At 35.7% G+C, this 19,225-nt stretch overlaps 1 protein-coding gene across 1 annotated transcript in view; it reads left to right on the top strand.

Moving 5' to 3' along the window:
• Nucleotides 1-19,225, top strand: part of LOC308685204 (NACHT, LRR and PYD domains-containing protein 3-like) — a 21,793-nt gene extending 2,568 nt beyond the window's left edge. Inside the window, exons 2-7 of the mRNA XM_081356853.1 lie at nt 833-1,092; nt 2,688-2,732; nt 2,854-4,708; nt 5,035-5,205; nt 12,988-13,170; nt 17,829-19,225. Coding sequence (XP_081212979.1) covers nt 846-1,092; nt 2,688-2,732; nt 2,854-4,708; nt 5,035-5,205; nt 12,988-13,170; nt 17,829-17,838 — 2,511 coding nt within the window. The 5' untranslated portion in view covers nt 833-845 and the 3' untranslated portion in view covers nt 17,839-19,225. The remainder of the gene's footprint in view (nt 1-832; nt 1,093-2,687; nt 2,733-2,853; nt 4,709-5,034; nt 5,206-12,987; nt 13,171-17,828) is intronic.

The raw sequence follows: 19,225 nt of genomic DNA, 5'->3' as shown, positions 1-19,225 counted from the left end.
CGTCAAAATAAAAGTTCGGTTTAACTATGAGAAATTATGACAGAAATATTGTATGCCTACAATACAATGTACTTCTCATAGTAATAATAATAATAATATAATTTATATACAACTTTTACTTACTTTCAAAACTGTTTTATAAAAGAAGTCCAGCAATTGACACTGTATAGCCTCGTTTACATTTCTGTCAAACATTAAATATGGTTTTAGGTTTATGAGGTCTATTTCTCAACTAAACTTCTCTTACTTTACCTCCAGTTCTCCACTCATGAAAAAAACAGAATGATTCAACATTACAACTTTTATTTTATTATACAGATTCATTTTTATATTGAGAAAGAGTGAGAGTGAGCGAGCATGCAAGAGTTTGTGTGTGTATCTGGCGTCTGCTGGACTATATAATGGACTATTTTTTCCATTACTCATACTTTTTCGTATGAATTATTATCATTTATAATCACAATTGGAGCTTTTAGTATTTTCAGTGTCACCTTATTCTTTTTATTCCAATCTAGTCTGAAATGTAAAAGACTTTCAATGAGATTATGACAAATTGTGAAACTACGTCTTGAGTCTAATCCTGTTGAGACTCAATAATCAGCAGCATTCAGCTGAATCTTTCAGGCCAAACAATAATCTACTAATGAGCACAGACTCTTAAACTGAAAATCAAACTGATGAATTAGTTTTAGACCTTAAGAGTTAAAAAAAAAATCATAATAGTTGAACTGATCACAGTGTAATTTCATTACGCACATTTATTTGCACATACTGCATAGATCTCTGCTATAAAAGTGCATCTATTAGTAATCCTTTTCCTTTTCTCCAACAGTCCCTGAAGGACGATGGCAACAAAGCTACTTTTTACACTAGAAAACCTGAAAAAAGATGATCTGAAGAAATTTAAGTGGCTCTTAAAAGAAGATGGAGCCGTTGGAGCTGGTAAACTGGAGGATGCTGGTGTCACTGATATAGTGGATATAATGAAGGAGCGTTTTGGACTGGAAGAAGCTGTGAAGAAAACACTGAACATTCTGAAGATGATGAACCAGAACCAGCTGGCTAAAGAGTTAGAGAACAACTACACTGAAGGTAATAAAAGAGAGAATAGAGAACGAGAGGCAGCATAGATTCATAGAAATGTATATTTCTGATTTTTGAAGAATCTTGTTCACCAAGGCTGTAGATAATTATCAAAATAGTTTTTTTATATATATTACAATTTAAACCTAGATGGAAGTTTTTAGACAAACTTTAAGTTGGCTTGAAAAAGCCTTGCCAGAAAGTTTAAAGTCGTTTTAAAAGCTTGAAGTTTGAAGGTTTTCAGTTTGTAATAGTTTTAAGTTTTAGTTTATTAGTTTTAAAAGTCAGCCAGCCAGATAGACCAACAGATAGACAGTCCGACAGGGTGTCCAAAACAATCTGAGTTATATTCTAATATTCTAAGAATATCCTGGCTCTTCCAAGCTTTTTTCTTCCAAGGGTGAGATATTGAAGCCCAAAGAAATGCATCCATCCATCATAAAAAATAATTTATATGGCTCCAGGGGGTTAATAATGGCCTTCTGAAACAAAGCCATGCATTTGTGTAAGAAAAAAAAATCCATATTTAAAACTTTATTAGCTATAATAACCAGCTTCCAGCAGACGGCCGTACACATAGACTGTGCAAGTAGACTTGCACCACAAGAGTAACTCCTGACGCATGTATGACGTAGGATGTAGGAGCATTGTAAGCTTGTTTAGCCTCTAGCGGTTTAAACAAATAGGGCTGAGCAATAAGGTCAAGCTCCTCTTCTCTTATATTGTAATCCTCTGACATTTCTCTTTAACATTTCTCATTTTATACTTTAGACTAGAATTCGTGACCGGAGTTTTGTTTTGCTCTATCCTTTGCGCTTCCACGTTCATCAATGTGTCATGTGTCAGGTCAGGGGTTACTCATTCGCCCTAAATCACTGCTTAAGACCGTCTGCTGGAAGCTAGTAATTATAGCTAGTTTTAAATATGGATTTCTTTTTTTTTTTTACAAAAACCCATGGATTCGCTTCAGAAGGCCTTTATTAACATTGTATAAAAATCAGCTGGTCACGAGAACTAAGACTATGTAAAAATTCACACATAGTTAGACTCTAAGTAGGAAGATCAAAGTCTGACAAAACCCCCTTACTTGAAACTATATTAAATCTAATTACAAAATTGATGCCACCATGTTCACCTTTAATGCCCAATACAGTGTAGTTCACCTAAGTTTTTCATGTGATGTAATGCAAGGATGTAGGATCTGCAGATCTTTAACAGATTCTTAAATGTGTAATCCCACAAAGTCTAGTCTGAGTTTGGTGGATGTAGCTTGAAAAGTCTTGGAGGAAGTGCATTTAGAAAATTAGTAGAAGTAAATAAAAGAAGAAGAATAACACGCTTTTTAAAGCCAACTTAATAGCTGTTTTCTAATTGAATTTCCTTTTTTAAAATCCTGTTGTCACAACAGTAAAAGTTTCACTGCTGAATTTTCATCATCATTACTCCTGTCTTCAGTGTCACATGATCCTTCAGAAATCATTCTAATATTATGATTTAGTTAAGTTTAATAGTTGCTGCTTAATAAAGTGTTGACACACAATGCAGAGCCTTTTTCAGGAAACATTGATGAACATAAAGTCTCATTCTTTTCTTTCTCTTCACAGGGCATGAATCCTTAGAGCCACATGAGAAAGGGGAAAAAAATCAAGGTGAATTAACCTTAGACACGTCCTTACAGTGGTATCAGAAATGATGAAAAACCTTTGTGTTTAATTTTCTAGTGTTGTTTTGTTCACACCTTTTCCTGTTTATTTATATTTTTCATAACAGATGATTTCTGGCTTCAGGAATTCTTGAAAACTCACAAAATGAACATGAAGGAGAAAGTAGAACAAATTTTTGAGGGTAAAAGGGAAAATGAAGCAGATCTCAAGGATGTTTTCACAGAACTCTTCATTACAGAGGGGGATCTTAGAGAAGTAAATCAAGAACATGAGATTCTGCAGATTGATAAAGCCATTAAACCTCAGAAATCACAGAACAGGTCAATCAAATGCAATGATGTATTTAGTCTGAAAAAAAAAAAGAAAAAGATTGTGCTGACCAAAGGTGTCGCTGGCATTGGAAAAACTGTCTCAGTGCACAAGTTCATTCTGGACTGGACAGAAGGAGAAGCCAATCAGGATATACACTGTGTTTTCCTGCTTCCATTCCGAAAGATGAACAGCATTAAAGACACAGAGAAACTCAGTCTGCATGAGTTTCTACAGAAATTTAATCCAGAACTGAAAAAACTGGAAACAGCAAAGATATGTAAGATATTTATTTGTAAGCTTGCGTTTATCTTTGATGGACTGGATGAGAGTCGACTGACTTTGGATTTTGACAGTGAAATTGAAAGGAGTGTTGAGGATCAATTATCTATAAATGAACTATTTACAAGTCTGGTGAATGGGTCTCTGCTTCCATCAGCTCACGTCTGGGTGACATCACGACCAGCAGCAGCCAATCAGATCCCTCCTGAGTATGTAGGGTTGTTCACTGAGGTGCGAGGATTCACTGACCAGCAGAAGGAGGAGTATTTCAGAAAGAGAATCAAAGATGAGACTCAGGCCTCCAGAATGATCTCGCACATTAAGAAATCTCGTAGTCTCTACATCATGTGTTACATTCCTGTATTTTGTTGGATCACGTCCACTGTTCTTCAGGACGTCCACATTGGGAATGATGCAGAGAACATCAACACGACACTCACTCAAATGTACATCCACTTCCTGCTGATACAGATGAACATGAAGAGCCAGAAGCATGACAGAAAAGCAGAAAGAGAACGTGCCAAGCTCTTAGATTCCAATAAAACAATGATTCTGAAGTTAGCTAAGCTAGCGTTTGAACAACTGAAGCAGAAAAACATAGTGTTCTGTGAGGAAGATCTGACAGCATGTGGTATTGATGTGAGTGCAGATTTTGAGTCCACAGGAATGCTGACTGAGATCTTTCAGCAAGAAGCTGGACTTCATGAGGAGAAGGTCTTCTGCTTCGTTCATCTGAGTGTTCAAGAGTTCCTCGCTGCAGTGCACGTGTTCCTCTGCTACCTGGACAAGAACATGGATGAGCTGCAGTTTTTCTTTGAAGAAACACAATTCGAGGTCAGGCCTGACAACACCGACAAGCCAGACAAAAATATTGCTTTACATGATTTACTAAAGAAGGCTGTTGAGAAAGCAATGCAAATTCAGAAAGGACGTTTAGACCTATTTGTACGGTTTCTGCTGGGCATTTCACTGGAATCCAATCAGAAACTGCTCAGCGGCCTGTTCACACACACTGAAGACAGCAAAGACAGTGTCACAGAAATAACCAAACACATTAAAGAAAAATTACAAAGCTATAAGAACATCTCATCTGAAAAGTCAGTCAACTTGTTCTACTGTTTACTGGAGCTCAATGACAATTCATTATATACAGAAATACAAAAATACTTCAGATCATATCCAGAAAGAGAGCTCCCGCCTTCCATGTACTCATTAATTGCTTATGTTCTGCTGATGTCAGAGGAGGTGCTGGATGAGCTCGACATGAGTATGTACATGAGTAAATCAAGTGGAAGACACACAAGGATGTACAGGACATGGGGAGGCCACATGAATCTCCTGCCAGCTGTGAGATTCTGCAGAAAAGCAAAGTAAGAAACTTGTTGATGGCTTTTTAATAAAAAATTATAACTCTGAAAATCAATTTTAGCGTACAATGCATTGTGAAGTATCATGTTTTTAATGATTTTGGAGAGTGAAATCTGTATTTAATAAAATTGATTTACTAAACGATTTTATAGAACGTTATTTTCACTTGACTGTCACATCAGCTACAGCATATATGACATTTATATTTTTCCAGAAAGCTTGAATGTTCACAAAGAACATGACATAACCTATCACTGTTACTACAAACACTGTTCATACAAGATGAACACACAATACATGCAATGGACAATTGTCTTGTTTTTTACAGACTCTCCTCCTGTGATCTCGATGACTCCTGCTGTGAAACTGTGGCTTTGGCCCTGCAGACACCTAACTCACTGATAGAGCTGGACATGAGTGAGAATGACCTGAAGGATTCAGGAGTGAAGCTGCTCTCTGATGGACTGAAGAGCCCAAATTGTCAGCTGAAGATATTGAGGTTTGAGATTCATTCTTATACAACACCCACCTTAGAATTTCATCCACTAAAAATGGAGTATGACATTATAAAACGCTTAACATGGAAATTCTTAATGTGCCTTAATGCACAAAGACAGTGATATTAATATATCAAACTCCATACACTCTTTATTGATGAAGCTTAATATATGCAGGCAAGCAGATGAACCCATAATTTGAAAACAATCCACTAAATTGCATGTTAATTGTTTTACTTTATAATGGTTTCCTATGGGGAAACAATTTACATGAAACTTTGCACTTTTGCGTTCATGAGTTCATCTATTTGCCTGCATATTGTATATTTTATTAAAGCTACACTGTGTAATTTTTTATGTTGATTCTTATCAAAAAAATTTGATAAGAAAAAAAAAATTTCTTTCAAAATTATATGTGCCAATTCATATGTAATTACTTCCACCAACTAATCAAGTATTCTCTTAGGCGTAGAATCTGCCATTCAGAATGCATATGAGCGAGTCGCTCGAACGCGTCAGCCATGTTGTGCCTCCATCTTGAAAATACATAAGCCAAAGGACATACCTGGAAATTAAATAAATTAAATTAGAGCACAAATGAAATCTGTATAAGAAAAAAATATTTTAAAACACATAGTATACTAAAATATACTATTGCTATATACAGGGGCGGACTGGGACAAAAAAGTGGCCCTGGACTTTCTGGCCCACAGCAGCCCACCACATCCCACATCATAACACATTGGCTTATTAATGTGCAGAATAATATTTAATAGGGGTGTAACGGTACGTGTATTCGTACCGGACCGTTTCGGTACAGGGCTTTCGGTTCGGTGCACGTGTGTACCGAATGACTGAATGCAATATTTTGTGTGCGGAACATAGGTACATTTTTGTGTTTCCACACGAACATATGGCGGAAGCCTTTCGCGTTCAGCGCAAATTCCGCCCTGCAGCTGATTCTAAAGTTTTACCAGAGCCCGTCTGGTTTTAGTTTTACCCGTCGTCACTGTAACCTAAACCAATGAAATCGACTGCAGGGCGAAAAAAAGCTTTTCCGCTCCGCCTCCGTGTGCGCCGCCGCACTCTCCGTTCCATGTGTGTGTGTGTGTGTCTGCGCTCTCTGCTCAATGTTCGACTTCGTGTTTGCGCTGCGCGTTCTGCTCTGTCGTTAACGGCCCAAACACTCCAATCATGTACCGATCACGCACTGGAAAAGCAAAGTCCCCTCAAATAAGGTGAAATTTCTCAGTAGTAGACTTCTGTTTGCTGAGCTGGTATAGTCACGCTAGCAACAATAGTAAAATGACCTGCTCTGATCACATGCTCTGGTAATAATAGCTTTGTAGGAATATATTTTATTTTGATAATTAGTAAAAAAAATGGGAAAAAAAATCTTAAATTGATTGTTGATTGATTATTGAAAAAGAATAATACATTGATATATATGTTTAATATTATTTTAATATAGGGCCATTTTCTGTTTTTTTCCCCGGTGTTTCATTTAATTAGGTGAATCTAAGTTTAATTATTGATGATTACAAGCTTGGAGGAATTGCAATTAATTACAGCAAATTGTGCAATTAAAGTTCATTTTTTTCCCAGTCTTAATTTTTAAATATGAGCAGGCCTACAAGCTGGGATTGGTAATGCTGCACTGTAATCATAGTTATTTATTTATATTTTTCATTAAATTTATTATGTGATATTGGTTTGAGACTGAGAGTATTTTATTAAGTGGAGAACTTTGCAGCAGTATTTTATTTCTTATTCTTTTTTTATTTTATATATATTTTATTATATTTAATTAAAAAGTGTTTAAAAAAAGTGTAAACAAATTGTTAAAAAAAGTTTATAGTATTAAACAACCTGCAGTTTAAATGTTTGCATTTCTTTCCCTTACTGTACCGAAAATAAACCGAACCGTGACTTTAAAACCGAGGTACGTACCGAACCGTGATTTTTGCGTACCGTTACACCCCTAATATTTAACACCACTTATAGCATAAAAATTTAAAGGGACACCAGGCAAGTCTGAGTGTTTTTTCTCTACGAAGCTCCCCCTAGTGACTGGGAGTAAATGCTTTCAAACACTCTGTCGTAAAAACGAACTGTTGTCCCTCCCCCCTCGCCACGAGCAACCCAGCTGATCAGCTGTCAATCCAGCTAAGCAGAGGAACCGGCTATTTCAAAACCAGTTATGTCTACCGAGGCAAGTAAGGCAATATTTTATTTCCAACTGATGGCGATTTTTTTTTTTTTATTGTGTTGTCATCATAGACTGTAAAAAATAGGTTGTCATGCATACTAACTTTAGTATTTTTACTGGGAACGAACGAAGAGTGAGAGAGTTTTGGGAGAGTGGGCATGAGCATAATATATATATATATATATATCGGAGGCTAATATTTGTCTAAAGTTATATTAGCAAGGTCTATAAGTTCATAAGTTCATCTGGTAGAATGACAGTTTACCTTTGCTTGTCTAAGAAAACATCAGAACGTTTTTTTTAGCTCGATCATGATATGTGCAACATGTTTATTGCCTATTATCAGACGCGTTGACTTAGTGACATAAAATAAAAGTGCAAGTTACACAAATAAAACCTACAGAGGAACGGCCAAACAACTACAGAAATCAAACGTGTTTGCTAATGACAATGCTAACATCAAAGTTAGAGTATCTAACGTAGCGTACTAGTAAGCCCGTAACAGACAGCGATCATAATAAAAACATTTACAGACAATAGCAAACATCCTGAGGTCACAATTACTTGAAATTTAACACAGTTTATTCCAAAGATACTTACAAGTGCAACAGCAGCCAGGTCAGCACCCGTTTTGCAGGCTTCTGTTTCTCTCAGTTCTCACCATTCTGAAAAAGCTGGTCCGATATATTTACTCGAGTCTGACTTCTTGCTCGGTCAGTGTCCCGATTCCTCTTTCGTTGGTCCTCCGACAAAGATTTCCTAGCTTTCTGCTTCTTTTTTACAGGCTCAGCCATAACTCAATCTATCGTTGCCCTTTGCTTATACATAGCCGGTGCTTGAATGGGGGCGTGTACGTGTGCAGTGCCGTCAAGCAATTCGTTGCATCGCGAGACCTGATATCACGCGATACTTCCTGGAACACGACCCGCGTCCCAAAGTTGCAAGTGAGTTTTTTCCGCTCTCGGGCACTAGGGGGGTGCGAAACCACCACCATTCAACCCGAAATAAGTAATATAACCATTCCACTGACTCCGAAGCTGTTCAGTTAAGGTAAAAAAGTTACCTAGTTTCCCTTTAACAATACAAAAATAAATGCTATTTAAAAATTTATTTTGAGTAACACAACAAATGTTAGGTCATATTTGTAAAACAAAGGGAAACAAACAGAAAAACATTAAGACATACAACATTATTAATTTAAAACTATCAAGACAGCAAATCAGCTAGTCAGGGCGTATCATCTTGGTGCAGTGTAAGATACAATACTCATCAGAGTAGGCTGCACCACTCAGCTGTACAACTCCTGAATCAAGATTGAAACTATTTTGCATTAACACGAATCCTCATGGCATACTATTAGGCTATCATGTGACATTTAACTGGATTGATGTCCACAGGCTTCATGTCATCTTCTGGGAGCAGGTCAGCAGAGCTTTATGAGGATGTGGAGGAGATGGATTGTGTGTGTGTGTGTGTGTGTGTGTGTGTGTGTGTGTGTGTGTGTGTGTGTGTGTGTGTGTGTGTGTGTGTGTGTGTACATTTGAAAGAGCTTGTGTATGTGTATGAGAAACAGAGTTTGTGTATAAGAAATGAAAGGATTCCTGTGAAGGAGACAAAACAGATTAGGGATTATTCAGCATTATCTGTAATAAATATTTGTTAAAGTAAAGTGTAAACCAAGTAGCCAAATACAAATAATATTAATACTCATAAAACCTGCCCAGAAAGCCACATGGACAAAAAGGTGCAAACTTATTGTGTAAGATGTGTTGGTCCTATCTGCAACGATCATAGCTACAAAATCTACAAAGGTTAGTAGCAAATTTAAATTTCTCTCAAACACTATAACACGCTCAGTATAAAATTTTAAACATTAGAGTATCATCAAAATCTTAAATTATGTAATTATTAAGTTAAAGATAAACAAAACAAGGAACTAGTTTTTGGAAGAAAACAGTATAATTCAATAGAGTTTATTATTTTAATTTTATACTAATTGTTGAGTTAAGAACTAATTTCTCAGCACTCAGTAGTGTTTGGAATTTATATTAACTACCATCATTGTTAAAATGAGTAACTAGTTTACTAGTGCGAGCTAAATAATGCTACTACTGATTTCATTTCAGTTTACCTGTTCAGTTTGATTGCCGTCCTCTTCACTGGCTCAGGTACAGGTAGGGAGGGTGTTGTTGGTCATCATCAGCAGGCGCTGCTGGTTCATCATCACTGACACTGACTGTGCTGCTGTGTCCAGCCTCGCTATCCTTGACCTTTGTTGTAATACTACAGCCGTCAGAGCCTGCTGAACTGCAACTGCAACTTCGCGCCAAATGCATAATCTGTTCATTTGAAGCATTTCAGCATCTACTACATCTAATACTTTTGTTTTTACGTGTAACTTTTCAGCTCCACCTATTCTTTTCTTCCACCTTTTCATCCATGGACAAATATTTGTAATTATCTGCTCAGAGAAATTCGCTGTAATGGATAAATCTTTTTCTCTCTGTAAATTTCAAGATAAGCAATGGAGTAGACCAAATTAATTAACAGGGAGGTAGGGCAATACACTCACATGCACACAGAACACAAAACACACTCCTTGTTGGCCGCGCCCATGCGATCGACTCACTAATCCATTTGCGTTAAGATGTAATATTATGATTTCTGTCATTTAAAAATATATATATTTGTGTACCGGGTGGACCGTACTGCTACTGTTCCGTTCCGTTTCTTTTGATGTGCTTGGGATATTAAAGTGGGTATGGCGTGGGGGCACATACTAATGTGTGGGTGCCGGAGCTGGCATGTGACGTAGGAGTTCACCCAAAAAACGTTTTTGGGTCTCTTGTAGCTCGCGCAGCAACGACATCTGCCTTGCCAGTTCCTCTTCCCTTGCCTGACTCGCCTCCATCCTCAGTCGCTCCTCGTATTCCCTCTGCTCTGTCAAGCGAACACGCTCCCTCTCCTCAAAGTCCCTGTCCATTTCAAAAAAGAGGGTCGTCTGTTATAGGCATAGACTGTAAAAAATAGGACAACTTAGTTTGAATAAACGAGCAGACACTGACTAGCTACTTGGTCGCCTATTAAACAAAATTAATATCTCAACATCCGCACCAATGTTTTTTTTTTTTTTTCAAAGTCGCACCCGCCCGCCATCCGCTGAGTTGCGGTCTATGGCCGATGCAATGCTCTGCTGATGCGAGCCGCAAGAAAGCCCTTGTCTGTTCTAGAAAGGATGCAGCAAAGATATTTAATGCTAATGTATGAGGCATAGACCTATGCTGAGTTTCATTCATTTACGATGAGATGCGCTCTAGTTCACAATGAAATGCAATGCAAGTGAACGCGGCGCGCCCGCGTCTGCATGTCGCGGTTATTATATTGTCTACTATGTTTTCTTTTTATTTATTAAATAAATTGGTTGATGAAACATTTATTAAAATTAAGATACAATTTGTACAAAACGAAATTCGTTTTAAAGAAAGGCTTTCTACAAAGCAAAACTTAATGAAGTGGTAAAAATCATGTCTGATGATTTACAAAACAAAACTTCATTAAGTGGTAAAAACCATGTCTCCCGAAATATTGCGCATCTTATGATCCAATCTTTTATTACAATTGTTTTTTGAGCTAAAATGTAATACACATCATATATACACACACTGTATATGTTTCGTTTATCAAACATGTTTGGGGCCAGTCAAGGGCTAACGTTAAACTGCACGATCACGGTAATGATACATTTGTTATTATTGCAAATGTTTATTGCTAATGTTTATTATTGCAAATGTTTTTCCTTTGTTTAATAAATCTCATAATGATGGCACATCACTATATCATAGTCGTAGCTTTTATTTCTATCTCAAATGATTGGCGGTCGGTCAGGGGGTAGCCTACTTGGCAAAGAATCAAATACAGTTGGAAACGACGTAGATCACTAATAACACAGACTGTTAACAATTGTTTTTAATTAGTATTTAAACATTCTCTATGATAAAAAAATGTTTGTAAAAAATATTTTAATAACACGGTTTTGGCGGTTATAGAGTTCCAATGACGGTGTTCAACTATAACCGTCGGTCTCACGGTTATATACTAACCGTCACACCCCTACTGACAACTCCTCTATGTCACTGCCACACTAAGACGAGTCCATACTCCACAGTAGTGCGACTGGGTTTGCTAAATGTGTCTCGTTCCTCATATGCTGTAGCATAGGTTGTATAAACCAGTCTAATCTTTTCCCAGGATCAACGCGCTGTGGGAAAGGGGCTTAAGTAAGATGATGATGATGAAAATAAATGAAGCATGTATTGCAATAGGGATGTTTTCTCCCCATTATGGCGTCAAATCTTGCTGTACATTTCTTAGATAAACAAATTAAAGTACCATCTCTATGTTATTAAATAATCTGACAGTATTATATCATACCACAAATTGTGCAAATTAAATAGTGTATATGTATATATACAGTATATATATATATATATATATATATATATATATATATATATATATATATATATATATATATATATTATTATTTAAAAAAAAAATAAGTTGATATGCAAATTGATGACTGTAACAAACACATAGACTACGATTAACAGTCTCAGATATAGTTAGTCTTGTATCAAACACAAGTTCGAGCTCTTGTGAGTACTCACAGCTCAAGATTAATTCATCCCCGCTGTTACAAGGAGTGTTTTAGGAAGTCTTTTTTTCCAACCGCAAATAGATTGTACAACCAGCGTTATACAAGATGATAGACTATATTCTATGATTACTTGGTTGTATATAATTATAATGCTTTGTGAAATTGATACTGGAGAATAAGTTTTGTTGCTTTTTAAATGTTGTTTAAGTTCTTTATTTAGTCATTTTATTGTTGTGCTGCTGTGACTTGTAAATTTCCCCCTGGGGATTACTAAAAGTTAACCAATTACAATCCTTGTGCATGAAATCCAAGAGATCCACAAGGTGAAGTAATGACACAGTTCATAAATGGAAATCCTCTTTTGATCTCCAAGCAATGAATGGAAGCCATATAAATGCTAGTAGCAATAAAGAGGCCTTCTACAACAGAAGACATAAACATAACATTAGCAATGAAGCCAGTTAAATCAATCTCAAATAACACAAAAAGCATGTGCAATGATTACAAACCAATACAAAAACCACACTAGTAAATATGTAGAATAAATGAAGCAAAAGAAAAGAAAATATTCCTTACATTAATTGAGCATAAAACCAAAGTTTCCCAATCAGGACTCAAAGTGGTTTGTGGTAACACATGATTAAAACCCCAAACCCCATCCCCCTTCCCTCCTCCCTCCCTTTGTCTGTGTACTGACAGTATTATATCTTTAAATGTATTTGGCTTTAAAATGTAGGGAAGAAAAAGTTTCAACAAATTAATATCCTCAAAGTTCAGCAGAACTTATATGAAATTAGAGATCTCTTAGCAGTTTATATTAAATTGATGTGTAATTAATCAACAGATTTAACAAGCTTTTGTTGTGAGTTCTGATGTCACAGTCTTAGATATCGTCATTGTTTCTGTGTGTGTTTGTAGATTACGGGACTGTAAGGTGACAGAAGAAAGCTGTGGTTATCTGGCTTCAGCTCTGTGTTCAAACCCCTCACACCTGAGAGAGCTGGATCTGAGCGACAATCGCCTGGGAGAATCAGGACTCAAGATGCTCTCTGATCTACTGAAGCATCCAAACTATGCACTGAACAAACTGGATACTGAGCGGTAAGATTGATATCATCCTGTGAATATTTGTATTTGTATTTTGGTCTTACCATTTACAAGTGTACAGTGGAGTGAAATGTCCAAAGGGTCTGTAATAGAGTTGTGTGGAGGAAAATATTATTTATTTACTTTGTTACAATATCAGTCTAGGAATAGGCCTTTTGAAAAGATAGTTAACGCAAACATTTAAAATCTGTCACTATTTACTCTCCCTCACGTCATCCAAACCTGTATGCTTTCCTTTATTCTGTGGAGCACAAAAGAAGAAATTTTCCTTTCAGTCAGTGGTCACCAAAACTTCACAATATCATCTTTTTTGCATACAGGTAAAATCCATCCATTTTTGCATACAAAAATCCATACAGGTTTAGAATGACATGAGAGTGAGTAAATGATGATAGGGTTTTATTTTTTGTGCAAACTGTCCCTTTAAGAAAGGGTAGGTTTTATTTTGCTCAGAATCAGTGGATTGCTTCTTTGGTGCTGGTTTGGTTAAAATATAACCATGTTGTGCTTGGACTGACAGGTTTGTCATATTTCCTCTTTGAGAGGATACACATGATCTACTGTACAGGTTTTAATTGACATTTCTGATTGAGTTCATAGTGTTTAAGGTGAGACACTACAGGTGAATAGGGTAAAAATTTTAACTAGCAGATATCACCATGAAACTTTCCCAGTTGATTATGTACATTAAGATGAGAAAAAAATGTATTACAAGTTTTCTGTAATTTAACTCTCTGGGGTCTGAGCTGTTTTCTGGGCCCTGGAGGTGACATGCTCTGACATTTGTGGTTATTTCTGTTACTTGTGACATTTTCATGGCTAAAGTCTAATTACACTGTTTTCAGCACAAACTCTGCTACAATAATATACCAGCAGCATGTAGGTAAAAGTTTGTTGTTTTGAGAATGACATTGACATCATGAATGACATTTATGCGTGGTTTGTGAAAATACAAAAAAAAATTCTCACTGAAATAAGGCCATGAAACCCATACTGATTATTTCTTCACAAGACTTTTGAAAATTGTATGACGTAGCCTAGAATATTTGCTCTAAAACTATGTGAAAATCACCCTGACTGCTCATTCAGATAAGACAATATATTGATTTAAAATTTTTACGACGTGTTTTGTGTGAGAAAGCTTTATGCGGGCTTCATTAATATGTAGGCTTTTCACACCTGAGAAAGACAAAGACCCTCCCCTAACGGCCCTATTAGGAGCTATCAGGCCCTATCATTCTGAGCAACCTTGCACAAAGAATGAGGAGATTTAAAAAAGAATGGCTTTTAGATTGTTTGGATTTATTTACAACACAACATAATCCAAAGATACACAACAAATGACAAAAAAGCACACTATTGAAAACAATCATCCAAAGACAGAGACCTTTGTGCCATTCCTAAAAACATTGTACATACCTTTCATTTCCAAGGTGTTTGATTTTCACTTTACCATGTTCATGTACAGAGACTCATGTCAATGTTGAAGTCAGCAGGACTCAGTGGCATCTGGGCCCTGAAAGAAAAAAAAAAGTGAACATACTGATATCAAGAGAAAGGCCTGCACGATTTTTGGGAATAAATTTTAGATTTTTCTGGTTAAAATTGCTTTTTAAAATTCACAGAATATACACACACACACACAAATGTTTCCAACAATATATAATATAATGAACACCAGGTTTGTTGTGCCTTGTAGGCATAGGCTATGCGCAGTGCTGCATAAAATAATAATAACAATAACCTATAGTAGCCTATAAATCTTCCAAAAGATTTCAGTAACAACTAAGCTAGAGAAAAATATATTGATTATCATGTTACTTCAAAATGTTTCCATTCATTATGATGATATTAAATGAAATAATAGTAAAAACATGAAGCCGTTTGGTGCGTTTTGCTTTTCAAACGCGATCGCGATCCAAAATATGATACATTCAAACGCGATCACGCTCAAATATAAAACATTATGGTTACCATATACATATCTACGTTTGAGCAGATATCCACAAACACAGTAACAGTAAACACGGGTCTAAATATGATAATATTCACCATATATCGAGCAACAGTTCAACTGCAATGTGAAATTTATGCAACAATAACAAACTAATATGTAAGAATTTCTTACCTTACATCTTTCTTGTCTTCAAATCGCGTTCTTCTTCTTCTGATGTAAATCCAACGTAAGCTCACGGCGCGTCTTTCAAACTCGACGAAAAGCAGAGACTTGTGAAGTGTTTTGTTGTTTTGTTTTTGAGGTAATGAGCGTGTTCGCGTTCCATGTGGAGATTTGCATGTGAATCTCTTTTGCGTGAGTGGGCGTGGTCAAATTAAAAATAATTAGGAAGCGTTTGAGAAGCTGGAATCTTGTTGGTTTTATACAAATTACTTAAATAGAGAATATTTGTTTTCAGTTTGAATTCAAGCATTTAAAAGTACACACTTAAATGATTATAAAGGTATATGGCTCATAAATGTGTGACAAGTATTCGCTGAGTTTTGTTTCAGTTTATAGACGTGCTCAAGAAAAAAAAGTTCACCGCGACGGAGAGGCAGAACGCACACCCTGTTTATTTTCTTTATTTTACAAAAGCACAATGTTTTGATTTGATTGTAAGTGGACACATACAAAAGTAGAAATATCACAGATTCTTTTTTTATATTTCTTTTTTCTGTATGACCATAAATGACGGAGTAATTTAAGTATATTGTGCTACAATGTGAAGAAAATCCAGCAAAACGCGCCCGCGCGTTTGCCGACCTCAGAGGGTTAATGTTTAAATATGCAAATTAGGCAATATCTAATTAAATATGCGTCTGAGTATTGGATTAAGCCAGGTTAAAAATTATTTTTTCATTGTGTTCACATATTAGATGGGAAAAAAATTACAGAGGGATTTATCGATATCTACTTTTGTTATCCTGTAAATCAGAATATACTGTCAATAGCCTTAAAAATAAAGATTTTCGCCATGTTTTTTGGAATAAAATGTTATATAAATCAGGCTAGGAATAATATATTTACAAATCCCTCTGTAAATGCCTTTATAATGTAACTAGGTACAAGACTGGAAAGTTTGGTGTATATAAGTGCTACGGAAGTGGAGATTTCTGACTTGGAGTATAAGAGAAAAGTCATTTTGAGAAAACACACTGCAAAAAATGCTTTCTTAGTTAGTATTTTTGTCTTGTTTCCAGTCCAAATATCTACAAATTCTTAAATAAAGAAGCATTTACTAGAGAAGTAAAATGACTTAAGAAATTCTGTTTTGTTTTAAGATAAAAATAAAGTAATTTAAGTAATTTTTGTTTAAAACAAGCAAAATTATCTGCCAATGGGGTAAGCAAAAAAATCTGATTAAGAATGGAAAACAAGAAAAAAAATCTTAATTCAAATGGAAAACAAGATTATTTTGCTTACCCCATTGGCAGATAATTTTGCTTGTTTTAAACAAAAATGACTTAAATTACGTTCTTTTTATCTTAAAACAAAACAGAATTTCTTATGTCATTTTACTTCTCTAGTAAATGCTTCTTGATTTAAGAATTTTTAGATATTTGGACTGGAAACAAGACAAAAATACTAAGTGAGAAAAGCATTTTTTGCAGTGCAGGCTTTAAAGATTTATCATCAGCCAATGAGTTTGCGCATTCAGCCCTTTTACTTTCACGATTGGTTGCTGATAAAAAGGAAATGACCATATTTGGATCCGACAGCATTGTACAGGAGAGAGAGAGCTATCCAGATGTGTGTGATGACAGGGAGCAGACAGCGATCGCGAAGCAGCATGTTGATTAAGAACGCAAACTTTTGTTGAATTTATGAGAAATCTACAGACGCAAACAGACAAAGTGTAGTAAAATAAAGACCTAAATGTGTATTTCAGACTTTTTTTTACCACAAGTCTGAAAGAAGACGTTATTGAAGACAAATGTCCAAAAATCTCAAAATTGACCAGTAAAAAAAAAACTATGTTTTTGCCTGCCGTGTCTCGCCTTAAAACCAAAATACTCCCATACAATTGAGGTGCTTCCATGTTTTGACACTGGATCTTCTTCTGCATCTTCATTGTCTTCACCATCAAGGGATCATTTTGACAAGCTAACACACGTTTGAGGTCTTTCACACACGGATCTTTCATCTGTCTTCACTATTTCTCATAAACAAGCATTAGACAGGCGTCTTTGACCGTTGTGATCCTCGCTGTTTTTATACTCTTTCTCATGTGATATTGCTTAATTAGCTTTATCTACAAAACACAGAAATCTGGTATGTCTTTATTATATATTATATAAATATATAAACATTTAAAATGGTTTTATTCTAATTGTCCTCATTAAAGGGATACTTCACCCCTGAAAAGATGAATGTGTATTTAAATTGGGTCATTTATGTAGTAGAACGGAGGATTTTTTCCAGACAAAAAATACATAAATCTCTTGTCTCAGGGGGATATGAGGGAGGGAAGCACGGTAATTCGAAAATACTACAGGTTTTCTACTGCTACAAAGCTTAATGCTAAATGCTGAAGTATCCCTTTAAGTAAATGTGTTTTTTATAGTGTAAATCATGGAATATGACAGGTATTTTTGCACACACACACACATATATCTGTGGTTAATGTTGTTTTGTTCTCTCTTCTTGTCTTCAGATGCTATTAATCTCACACTGGATCCAAACACAGCAGTCACTCCTCTCATTCTGTCTGAGGAGAACAGAAACATGACACACGTGTTTGAGGACCAGCCGTATCCTGATCATCCAGAGAGATTTGATGAGTGTCGTCCGGTTCTGTGTGGAGAGAGTCTGACTGGAGTCAGTCAGTGAATATTAGTGACATATAAAGGAATCAGCAGGAAAGGAAGGAGACTCTGTACATTTGGATTCAAGAAAATATCCTGGAGTTTGAACTGTGCCAGTGAATCTGTCATCAGAAGAGTAGGAGTGTTTCTGGACTGACTTTGTTCTTCTACAGCGTCTCTGACACACACACACACACACACACACACACACACACACACACATTCAACACAATCAGTTTATATAGTTTGTTCTTATTTTCCTCGCTGGTTGTAATACAGTCATGATTATTTCCTCTTAATATGTTTAAATGTTTAAGAAGTAATCTGCTGAAATGTTTCTTTTATCTTTTTGTTTTCTCTGCTTCTTCACATATTTGATGTTTTCTGAGGTTAGTTTTATGAAAGAGCTTTACAGGGACCTGAGAAGAGCTTGTGCTGATAATCATTAAATCATCATTAGCCAGTTGTACAGAATATCCTCTTTTGTGTTTAACCAGAAAGTCTACGAGCACATTCATTCAAGCGCTATGATGGTAATGTGTGCGTGTTCATAGTTGATGATGCATTACATTGTTTCGATTCATGTAAAATGTAAAGATTTAGATAATGTTCATATACAGGGGCCACTAAAAGTATTTAGACACTTAAGCCACAATTAAACATTTATAAATGTCTTTGCATCTGTTTTTCAATCAAAAAATTAAAATATGAAACAATAGATTATTTATGCACTCTCAGGAAAAAAAAAAGTGAAACAGCCTTTTCATAAGATACATCTTTATACCATATTTACCCTTTAATGATTCATATTTAGTACTTTTCACAGCTTTTGTACTCTTTTCTATATTTTTTATATATCATATATACCATATTTACCATTTTTCTTTTTTTGTCTAAACATTATTCAAGGCTATTCTATTGGTTATTGATATAGCAACTGTTGTTGTTAATAAAGTTGTATGATGTTTCTCCATTTAAACCTATATAAAAGGTAATATCAGTATCGTCCGTCGTAACAAATCTAACAACTATTACTGTCCAGCAAAGTGACTGATCATAAAGATCTTGAGACATGGGGAACAGTAAACCAGAGGTTTAGTAAAGCATATAGTGAGATTGTTAATGGTTTAGATGAAAATCAGTTTCACGCTCTTTCATTCAGACGTTTGGCTGTTTGGTGTTCGGCGCCCTCTGGCGGATGATGCTGTAAATTACACTAGTAAACCATTAAAGTCAATATGAAATC

Source organism: Scardinius erythrophthalmus, assembly GCF_964197995.2.
Source record: "Scardinius erythrophthalmus genome assembly, chromosome: 24".
Classification (NCBI taxonomy): domain Eukaryota; kingdom Metazoa; phylum Chordata; class Actinopteri; order Cypriniformes; family Leuciscidae; genus Scardinius; species Scardinius erythrophthalmus.
Note: the sequence above shows the minus strand (reverse complement) of the source record. Positions and strands in the feature narration are given on the sequence as shown.